Source organism: Clinocottus analis, unplaced genomic scaffold, assembly GCF_023055335.1.
Source record: "Clinocottus analis isolate CAN_PGR_092001 unplaced genomic scaffold, fCliAna1.0.p SCAF_14, whole genome shotgun sequence".
Taxonomy (NCBI): Eukaryota; Metazoa; Chordata; class Actinopteri; order Perciformes; family Cottidae; genus Clinocottus; species Clinocottus analis.
Window position 1 is genome coordinate 15612707 of NW_027175865.1, and position 10701 is coordinate 15623407.

Here is a 10701-nt window from a genome sequence, read left to right on the forward strand (position 1 = left end):
AAGTTCATCTGCACACACTTCTCCCGCTCAGTCTTTGCTTTGTTGCTGGAACCTTGAGTCATTTCTGGCGGCTTCATCCTGAGGATAACGCATAAGGGGGCGGACGGAAACGAGCGCATTCACGTATAAGTAAGTGCAAATTAATATTTCACGTTGGCATGGTTTGTGGAGTCGATTCAATTGGAACAGAAACCGGTGAAGAAAATCCAAAAGCCAACCGTTCATGCCGCTTCCGAGAGTCAACTTCCAAATAACTGACTTGCTAACTAACTTGGCAATTTAAATAAATACATAAAGACGAATTAGGAAGCTGAAAAGAAAGTCGTTTTTAGGACTGTCTTTGTGTGGTGGATGTCCAAAGGAATGTGACTAGTGCCCGAGTCGGGCCTCCAGCAAGACAGCTGATGAGCCTCATGTCTTGCACAGAGCTTTACTCAGCCATGCATATCGTACCACACTAGCTTCTAGCACTCAACATTACTTTTTCATGATCTGACCTATTTCAACGCAAACGGCGGAGCTTGAGCTTGGAGCTGGGCGAGGAAACGGCCCGCTATGGAATGAATGTCACACTCCTCCAATGCCCTTTCTACATTACCAATACTCTTCCGACGACAGTATCAGGGTCAATTTGATCAATTTACTCTCTGCGACGCTCTGGACAGTCTTGGCAAACACCTCAAGGGGTGAAATTACAGCTACATTATTCAGCATGGAGAGAGTGCCAATGGCCATCCATCCGCACAATGACATGTTAGGATAAGCTGCTCTAATCTGTGTAATGCCACTTGTTGGCGCTCCAGACGAAAGCCTTTTGTACGTCAATACACATGAGTGGGCTTGTTCGAGGTGTGGTCCGATCTTTTGGTCACTGTGGCATCCAGCCTTTGCGGGACAGCTGCTTGGAGCGTACCCTCTGCCCCCTCTCCATGTGCTAATGGCCTCTGCATACCTTACACAGGCGTCTGGACCAAAATATTAACCCAGATCCTCTGTCAACGTGTCATCAGTGCAGACCAGGGTTAGTTTTTCTGTGCAACACAAACGGCCAACGCTAACTGCTATTATGTTGAATAGTCTATCTAACATATTCATGTGCTTTGGTTTAGAGATGAGACGCCTGTGAAAGGAGACTTCTACAACGGTGGGCTGCAAGAGTTAGGACAAACCAATGGAGGACGAAACCATTTCATCTGGGTTCAAGCCTCTCTTCATCAAAGAAGAGGATGCTGGTGCGGACAGAACCCTCTTGGAACAAAGAGAGTACGCACAATCTGGACTCGCCTTCAAGGGAACGCAGCTGAAACAACCGGCTTTAATCAAGCCGTACTTACAGGAGATGGATGAGTTACTGAAAAGCTGCGAGGAGCTCATTGGGGTCCCGTTTGGCTCTCACTTCTCAGCAAGTCACAGCGAAACGCGATTGACTGAATCAACTCATCGGCACAGCACAGATGAAGACACGTCGGAGAGCTATGGAGAAACGAGCGGTTCTCGCCAAGCGTATCTTTCCACAAGCTACATGGACACGCACATGGACGGGGCGGGACTAGACGACCAGCCGGCGCAACAGACGGAGCAAATCTTGGCCGCCGTCGGGAACAGGTGTGGGGTAACCTCGGTAGCTTCTCGCCGAAGGGAGATGCCTCTTACTTCGGCGGGAAACAAACTGAGTGAAACCATGGTGGAGTACGAGGGCCAGCTCCTGGGAATGCTGGCCATGCTGGAGAGCTCCATGGAAGAGTCCGGGATGGACTTTGAGCCCCAAGGCTGCGCTCCGGATGCAAGCCAGGAATACGTACACATCGGCGAGAATCCTCGTCTTCACACGGGTACAACGCTGGCATCCGTTGAGCAAAGGAGCTCGATGACGTTGGAGACCCAGGCAATGCACTTGGAGTCCTGGGCTGGTCAACATGCAGCGGGAGATGACGCATCCGGGGAGAGCAGCAATGAGGCAGCAATGGGTTCAGCGGCAAATGGGGGCCAGCAGAGTCATGTGTTTAGCTGTGAGAGCATGGGTGGCTTCTCAATGAAAACACCGGATTGGCAAGACCATGGGGTTCTTAATCCTCAGTTCCAGTTTTCAGGAACATCGATGCCAGTAGATAGCACAGAAAACGATCCAATGTGCTGCGAGGCGACAAAGACGGGACATATGTCCCCTGGCGAAGGCGCGTACATGACGGGAGACGTATCTGGGATTGAAGTAGACAACGCTGAAGAGCTCAAGATGGACATCATTGATCTGGAAGCGGGCATGAATGATCTAGGAGCGCTGGGGCGTCAGATGGAGGAGTGCATAGAAGAGGTACAGCGGTTAGAGAGGAGGAGGAAGGAGCTGCTGACGGAGGTGCTGGAGTTAAGAGGGGCTAAAGACAGAGGGGAGGCTATGGGGAGCAATGAAGAAGAGGAGACAGAGGAATCTATTGACGGCAAAGTGTTCGAGCTGATCAATGCATTTAAGAGGGAGGAAGAGGAGAGAAGAGCGGAGAGGAAGAAAGAGATTCAGAGCTTAAGGGAGGAGAGAGCGGAGGAGGAGAAGATGCTGTGGAAGGTGAACCTGGAGAGACAGGGGCTGCACGAGGAGCTAAGAAGGCTGAAGAGGAGGCTGTTCGTCGTGGCTCGGGACTGCGCTCACAACCAGGCCGCCCTGAACACCCAGCACCGCGAGGTAGAGCTGCTGAGGAGGGAAGAGGTAAGACACGCCTTTAGGAAAAACCTTTAGGTCGCTCGTCACATTTCAGAGGGGAACCTCGATCACGGATATCTGTTTCCTCCAGGAGAAGCTGCAGTCGCTGGTGCTCCAGCTGACGGAGGAGGGCGCCCAGCTGCGAGCGGCTCAACAGCAGCAGATCTTAGAACTCCAAGCGGCTCTTCAAGCCCAAACCACCAGTCTGACCTCCAACACCCAGGACGAGCTGACCGAGTGCAGGAGGCAGTCCTGTGGAGACATCCAGCAGTATCTGCAGGGTGGGCTGAAGGCGCTGGAGGACAGGTGCTGTCACCTTTTTAAAGTTGTTGTAAAAATATTTTATGTGGTCCTGATAATTAATCTCATCCCTTTTTGTTTAGTATACACTTTAAAATCACGGTGTCTTCAACTTCTGTAAGCTGAGGTTTAGATCGGCAAAGTCCCTCCCCTTTTCAAAGCAGGACCTTATTTAGAAGAAGAAACAAAAAAAAAGCATGATAGTCAAAAACGAGGGACCAATCACTTCATTATCCCGGGGAATTGTACCATGATCTACACGTTTGATAAGTTAGACCATTTTTTTTTTGCAAATAAAAAAAGAAAAGGAACATTTTAATCTGATTAAATGAATGTTTCTCATTAAACTGTAAATGTTTGTCTTGACCAGGTATGAACCCATCTTGCTCACATTGCTGAAGAGAAGGGAGGCAACAGCCGCAGCACTGCTGAAAGCCAAAGAGCACGCCCGAGAGCTGAGGGCCCAGCTGAGACCCCTGAAGGAGGAGATCCAAAGGCTGACTCTCCAGAGGGCTTGTCTGGAGGAGAAACTCCAACTAATTCACTATCAACGGAGAGAAGATATGGGGCAGTATAAGGTGAGCAAGGCCGATGGCGTAAAATGGACAAGAAAGATGTAGAATGATGCGGAGCGAGGAGGTGGGGTTCTTCATCTGTGCATCAGTAACAGACAGAGGGTGAGGGGGCTGCATGACACACAAAGCACTAAAGCTGTGCCGTCCTTGCAGGAGACCGTGTCCTTACTGGAGGACAGAAGCAGAGAGCTGAAGACAGAGTTAAGGATCCAGAAGAGACAAACCAAAGAGATAGAGGAGCTGAGAGACAGCCTGAACAAACAACTGCTCCTTTACAGGTAACATGTGTTCACCTATTCTGTTTCACACTAAAGAAATCCTTCAAGGAAAAAACTCTAATTCAAACGTTTTTTCCTCACAGGGCTGCCATTGAGGAGCATAACAAGCCTGATGACGAGGAGAACACATGATTGAATGTTCTTGATTTAAAAACAACAAAAAGCCTTTGATTTTGAAAAACCATGTGATCTTTTTTTTTTTTTTAATCTGCAATATAGTGAACTCCACCTTTGAGTTAATGCACTTTACACACATTGAGACATGCTGTTCTCTTTTTTTTAAGAGCGGTGGCTGCAGCTCACAGAAAGGTTTTTGTTATGAATAAAGGGCTTTGTGTGTATGCCCCGACATCCGAGTGCGACTGACGAGTTAATGACTCCGCATGAAGGGCCCGCAGGAGTCCGTGTACTTATAGGGGCAACGCGGCGGACGGGCTCAGCAGTGGGACACAGAGTAATAGAGTGAGAGTAAGTTTGAGGCGAGAAGTCATCACACACCAGACACATGAAAACAGTCCGAGCAAAGTGTCACGAGGTACAACAGACTCTTTCAGTAAGAGGATTATTTTTTTAGGGCAGTTTAAAAATACTCCAACGCCAAGTAAAGGCACTGAGCCTATTAGTGAAATATGCAAGTAACGCATTCATATTGAGTAAAGGGTTTAACAAGCGAAGCCCAATGAAACACATTTTTATTAAGAATGCACTCACTGTACAATTACAAAATATTGAACATTAAAAAAGTTCAACCACTACTCTATATCACAACAAATGATTAATGTAGCACTAAGATGAGGGACGGCGGGACCACGAATGGACATTTAAAACATTTTTTCCTTCTTCAATTATTTATTTAAATGTCATTCAGGAGCAGGTGGTGTGAGAATCCGAACAATTAGGCGACAACCCGACTGAAGAAGGGAAATAATTAGACGTTTTTAGGACCATAAACTGGCCTGCAAACAAAGTCAGAGTAATCGTCACTATGCTGTGCATCTCGTCAAAAAGCTGGACTGCATTTTACTTAAAACATGATTGTTGTTTTCCCTTCCCTGCAACATTTCCAACATGTGCAAAGGCGGCAGTTTACACTCTTTAAAAGCACGTCATTGTGAGCTCCTACTTGTTGTGTACTTATCACCATCTTAGGTTAAATTAAAATTTAAAAAAAAACAATTAATTTATTATTGAAAAAAAAAAGGCATTCGCTAAAATATGTCCGTGTACAAGGGAGAGCCAATTTGATTACAAAAATATATATTTTATACGCAGTGCGAAAAAAACATGAGTGAGATTCTTCAGGGAAATAAGTTACTCAGTCAAAAGAAAGCTCTTCACTGTGAGTATTCAAAAACGGCGTCCATGATTTTTCTCTGTCTTGTATTTACAGTGATTTACAGCATACAGTGTCCCATGGTGAAGTAGAGAAAGGAAGATGGGGAGAAGTAGCTGCATGGATGTACAGGAGGTTGTGATGAGGTCGTCGGTTAAGACGCACAGCGGGAGAGTGTTACGCCGTGGCCTCTGGGTCTGTCGAACCCTCGGGGTCTTCATCGTTGTAGATGTTCTCAGCCTAAAAAAATAATTTAAAAAAGAGAAGAAACGGCATCAGTCATTAAGCCACACACCATCAGGTTTAAATGTAATTATAAGTCAGGTGTTTTTGGATTCCAGGACAACAAGAAAGAGATTTTAAAGAGCTAAATATTACAAAAATAAGACTACTGTGTGCTCAACTATGAGGTTGTCTGACATCTATCACAGTAAAATGTTACAGATGTTTTAGTAGCATTTTAAAAAAGTATTACAAAGTGGTGAAAGCACACAACTGAGTTAGTACACTTACCATTCACCCTGTCTGTCTTCCTCACTCTGCCCTGACTGAATCGCTGCAAATGATACATCAAATCGATCTCGACTGAGATTTCCTTTTTTGCAGTCTTTAGCTGCAAATTCAGGGACGCCTGCTCTGATCCACGTTTAGTCTTGAAAGTAGAGTCGCCTGCTGTCTGTGATTCATTATCTTCTCCAACACTTTGAGGTAAAATACTTTCCTCCAAAAGGGAAATCACATTTCCTGCCCGTCCGTTGCTAACATGCACAAATTAATTGCCGCCTCGGCCGTCTTACCATCTGCCAGACTTGCATAATGTTGTCTTCAGACACCGAGCAGATGACCCAGGGCTCGTTGGGATTCCAGGAGAAGTCAGAGATCTTAGCAGTGTGGCCTCCGTGGATAAACTAGTGGACAGAAGAAAAGACACCATTCTTAATTTCTATGATATAATATGATGTCGCCAATAACAGAGAATCTCCACTTCCAAAGTTCCGGCGGATTCAATGAGACCCACCAGAAGCTCGGGGGGGCCGTCCTCCGCATCTTCTGGTGACTGCTCCTCCCCGATTTTACTAGAAAAAAACAAACAGACAGAAGAGTTCAAACATGGTACTAATGTTCATAAACATGTCGATACCAGCTAGAATTCAGAGAGGATTATCTCTAGCGACCACGATGCGGCCTGAACGCAACACAGGTAAGATTCAGAGAACGCTGGGAGTAAGATGTGAAGTTGTTTACCTGAGGTCCCAGACGTTGAGGCGGCGGTCTGTTCCACTGGATGCCAGTATGGTCTCATTATGAGGTGACCACTGAACCTGGGACAGACCGAGAAGCAAGATTAGGACACCTTGAACACTGAAACTATCCGTGCAGAGTTTTCCAGCAACATGCATCTCAGTGTAGCGTTTGCTTGGTGAGTATTAATAATTCTTTTTTACTTCTGCATCAGAATTTCTTCCAAGCATCAGGAAACCGTTCCTCACCCCCCGAGAAGTTAACTTTAAAACTGCCTTTAAACTGAATACGCAGATTTGCACACAAGAGGTCCTGCTGTCCTTATTTCAATAAAATGTCATGAGTGATGATTAGAATACCTGGAAGATCTCATCCTTGTGCGACTCGAAGGAATGCAGCTTCAGTTTCAAGTTTCTTAAGTCCCAAAGAGCCACAGTCTGTGAGCGACACATACATGCCAGATGTTCTTATAAAACAGTAACAATAGAATCAGTGTTCATTTAGTCAAAGTAAAATGATGATTTAAGATGTGGAGGAATATTTGTTACCTTGTCCGCAGAGCCGGATGCAAGGATGAACTCGCTGTACGGGTTGAATGACAAACAGTTGACCTCTGCCGTGTGGGCGTCGACTGCGTGGCTGGGTTTGGAGGTGTTGTTTGAACGAGTGTCCCAACTGAGGCGGGAGGGGGGGGGGGGGGGGGAGAATGACCAAATGTTCATGGACTGTGAAAACGCAAGATGATAAAACCTTTTTTCCCATCGAACCATTTCATCAGATTTTACTCATCGCATAATCGAGTTTCTTACATCATAAGCTTCTGGTCATCGGCTACGGATCCAAAGAGCGACTCGTGAAGCAGGTGCCAGGAGACGTCTTCCACCACAGCGGTGTGACCAGTGAAGATCGTCTTTGCCTCTACGATCTTCCCCTCCTTTGGCACAGCACTTATGTCCCACAGACAGATTGTCTGCGGATTAGAAAAGATAAGCGATTTAAAAAATATATATATTTCAGAAATCATATTTGAGCACTTCATAATTGAATTATATGCAACACAATGGTATTGTTAGTTTGAATACAGCAATGAAATCTGACATTTCACTTACATGGTCATCTGACGCACTGAGGAGAGAGCCAGACAGATTTGGATTCCAGGAGAGACCATAGCCTTCTTTCTGATGGCCTCTGAGACGCAGGTCAGGGTGACACTCTCCCGAAGCGTCAACTGAGAAAGAGAATATTGCCAAAAGATGTTATGCAGTGAACGAAGAAAAACTACCAACTAGCTTCCTTGACTTTCCAAAGCACATGCATCAAGCAGTGTCTTGTTTTGGACTCTTGATCGCTGTACCTGGCTTTGAGGGGTGCTTGGTGTAGTCAAACACCAGCACTTCTGAGGTGGGGGTCTTGGTGGCGATGATGCAGGGGTTCTGGGGCATGTAGCGAGCACGGTTCACCTCTCCTTCATGGTTGATCTTGATTTCTATCTCGATCTTGCCACTCACTGAGCCGAAGCCTCCAAACTCTGCCGGGAAATACAAGGAAATATATTTACTGAGACACTAAGGAGACAAAAACACACTTTAGTGGCCAGGGGCAACTTATTTCGGAAGAGTACATCTAAAGATTACATTTGATTTCATTTAGCTGACGCTTTTACCCAAAGCGACTTACATTTTGCTCTATACACCGAAGACACAGCAGAGGGAGCAATGAGGGCTTAAGTGTCTTGCTCAAGGACACAACGGCGTGAACTCACGGAGCTAACCACTGAGAATGCTAACCACTGAGCCATAGTCGCAATTCACCCATGCATTGAAATGTAATATCCAGTGGTGAGATGTGGCCGTGTAATACCCAAAAAAAGACGGTATAACCCTTTTACACTAAAAGGTTTCATAATTGAATTAATCACTTAATTCAGTATTATATTACCAAATAAATCTGCTTGCAAAATTGGTCCATCTGCATGTTATCCGTTTCATTAAAGCACATGGGCTTACTGTAAATATATACGGCACATGAGTCCCACCTCCTTTTTCGCTGTCATAGTGTGAGGCTTCAAACTGGGCGTCATCGTTGGGCAGCTGAACGCTAGCAATGACCAGGTGATTCTGCTCATCGGACGTGTGGGTGCCCAACACCAGTCGGTGCACACTATAGTCCTTTCCCTCTGGCCTGGTAAGGAGAAGAAAAAGAAAAAAATTAGCTTCATCATTAATGTCATTCACACTTGACAGTTGGCATGTGTAAAAAAAAAAAAGTGTGTACCTGGAGACGTCGGGCAGCCACTGAGCAGTGAGGCTTGGCCACTCCAAAGCGTGGGTCATAACCAAGTCGTACAGGAAGGGAGTGTTTTTCTTCCAGATCTTGTACTCCTCGTTTATCACCCTCTCCTCGACCGCATCGTCAAATGCCCCTACTGAAGAGAGGATGCCGGCTGAAATAAATGAAGACTGAAATTGTTGACTGGTGTAGATTAAAGCTTTCATTGGGGGGAGGGGGTGATTGATATTAGACCCCCATTAAAACTGACATCACAAGAACAATTTACTTAATTACCCTTTGCACATCTTTTTTTTTAATCAAAATACACTTGTCACTTTTATTTTATAATAAATTATAATTGTCTTGACGTCTGTTTGTTTGTTTACCATATTTTTTAACAGCAGTTTCCGGTGGTCAAACACGACTCAAAGCCTAACGTTCAATGTGTACGTTTTTTTTTTCCTTCAGAAAACACACCACTGCTAGCTTACTAAAAGCTAACCTTGATGACCCTCTGGCTCGCGTTAACGCACGTTACACATTATAACGGTTAACCGGCTCGAGCCGCAGCCTCGCTCGCAGTCAGAGGGATAACTGATGTCCTGGAAGAGACAACACCGACAGCTGAGACAACAAGAACCGCGAGCTAAAATCGAGATTTGTCACACGCTGAAAAACTGCACCCGGCTTTTGTTGTGACGGAAGCTAACGTTAGCTGCTAACCCCAAGCTAGCCAGGTAGCTAACGCTAGCACAAGATATGTCAGGATAACCGTTGGTTTTAATAATTTAAAAAGCGTCGTATTACCTTCCTTGTCCGCCATTGCAGACATAATTCGCCGATAGTCCGCGGAGAATCGAGGATGATTTTTGAGACCTTATCTCCGATCCTCTTTTCTCGCTCTCGTGCGCCAGCGGAGCCCCGGTGCTGTTTAAAAGGCACACAGTGAACGACACTGAGCTAACGTCTAGCGGAGCAGCACAACCGTGTAGAGACGTGGGTGCGTTCGCGCGCTCTGTGTGAAGCGGCGGGGAGGGGTGCGAGGGGGGAACTTCCTCCCACAAGGCATAGCGCGCCGGCGTTGGATGCGCTCGTGTTCACCAGCAGGTGGCAGCAGGAGGCCGTTAGAATGCTGCCTTCACGGCTCCCACGTCTTCTTCTGTTTCTTCTTCTTTACGCTTGATTGTCGGTTGACAAACAACTGTTTTGTGCATTACCGCCACCAACTGGTATCGAGTGTGGAACAGGATGTCACTTGCCCTGTCAAGAGATATCACTACTAAATAAAAATGGAAAACACACACACACACACACACACACACACACACACACACACACACACACATATATATATAATATGTGTTTTGTTTTCTGTTTTTGAAGCTTTTTACAATACCTTTTACAACAATTCTAGGGAGCAACATTTATTTTTAGGTAATCTATTTTCAAGTATAGAAAACAAGAGAAAAAGTTGTCTGAAATGTCTTAACAGCAACTAAATTGAGTACCTACAAGAAAAAAAAAATACATGTTCTGACAGTTAGCACACAAAGGCAGCCCTCTGATATCAGCACTATACAAATTAAATGGTGATCTATGAAGTGAGAAGGGCAAGTGCACAGACCTATACTTATGAGTGAGGCTGTATCTTGCCAGGCTGAACAAACCTCATGGCTCACACATGGTGCACGCAAAATGTTTCACCCATAAATGCAGATCATCAATATATTAATTACAGAACTTTTAATTTATGTTCCACAATCCATCAATCAGTACTGTACCTTAAACATATATTTACAAATGATGGGTTGTTAAACCACTCCTCATTTGCTATGTGAAATTTTGCTGAAAAAAAACAATGCATGTTGCTTTTTTTTGCATTTTTCTCCAAATCCAATAAGCAACACGGTGTCGATCAAATTAAAATCCACAAGTTAACAAATCACATAAGCAGAAGAAATCTGAAAAAAAGGTATTTAACTTCAAACCCCAGTCCAGCAGATGGCGCTA

General features: G+C 45.3%; 2 protein-coding genes across 7 annotated transcripts; one reads left to right on the forward strand and one right to left on the reverse strand.

Annotated features, from left to right (window-relative positions):
- On the forward strand, positions 1-4201 carry sync (syncoilin, intermediate filament protein). Its single transcript, XM_068575693.1, has 6 exons — positions 1-129; positions 1110-2698; positions 2784-2998; positions 3363-3570; positions 3721-3845; positions 3929-4201. The coding sequence occupies exons 2-6, from the start codon at positions 1172-1174 to the stop codon at positions 3975-3977; spliced, it is 2124 nt and encodes a 707-aa protein (XP_068431794.1). The 5' UTR covers positions 1-129; positions 1110-1171; the 3' UTR covers positions 3978-4201.
- A 319-nt stretch (positions 4202-4520) lies between these two features.
- Positions 4521-9710, reverse strand: rbbp4 (retinoblastoma binding protein 4). 6 transcript variants are annotated; one of them, XR_011077406.1, is made up of 13 exons: positions 9499-9710; positions 8695-8863; positions 8456-8601; positions 7775-7948; positions 7530-7648; positions 7230-7390; positions 6969-7095; positions 6780-6857; positions 6424-6500; positions 6197-6254; positions 5976-6086; positions 5692-5847; positions 4521-5418 (listed from the first exon to the last, which is right to left on the reverse strand). XR_011077406.1 is itself a non-coding variant. In XM_068575008.1 (13 exons), the coding sequence occupies exons 1-13, from the start codon at positions 9521-9523 to the stop codon at positions 5414-5416; spliced, it is 1371 nt and encodes a 456-aa protein (XP_068431109.1). In that variant the 5' UTR covers positions 9524-9710; the 3' UTR covers positions 4521-5413. The 6 variants fall into 6 exon arrangements, 5 of the variants coding, with proteins under 5 accessions (XP_068431109.1, XP_068431111.1, XP_068431108.1 ...); XM_068575008.1 differs by having other exon boundaries at positions 5692-5830; positions 8695-8845; XM_068575010.1 differs by having other exon boundaries at positions 5692-5734.
- Between the last annotated feature and the right edge of the window lie 991 nt (positions 9711-10701).

Bases quoted from the DNA above. Each gene is read 5' to 3' on its own strand.
- sync (XM_068575693.1), top strand. From the start codon at position 1,172: ATGGAGGACGAAACCATTTCATCTGGGTTCAAGCCTCTCTTCATCAAA. The intron at 2,699-2,783 runs GTAAGACACGCC...TGTTTCCTCCAG, and splicing joins AGCTGCTGAGGAGGGAAGAG to GAGAAGCTGCAGTCGCTGGT. The intron at 2,999-3,362 runs GTGCTGTCACCT...TGTCTTGACCAG, and splicing joins CTGAAGGCGCTGGAGGACAG to GTATGAACCCATCTTGCTCA.
- rbbp4 (XM_068575007.1), bottom strand. From the start codon at position 9,523: ATGTCTGCAATGGCGGACAAGGAAG. The intron at 8,864-9,498 runs GTAATACGACGC...CATTTATTTCAG, and splicing joins TGCAATGGCGGACAAGGAAG to CCGGCATCCTCTCTTCAGTA. The intron at 6,858-6,968 runs GTAACAAATATT...TGTCGCTCACAG, and splicing joins CATCCGGCTCTGCGGACAAG to ACTGTGGCTCTTTGGGACTT.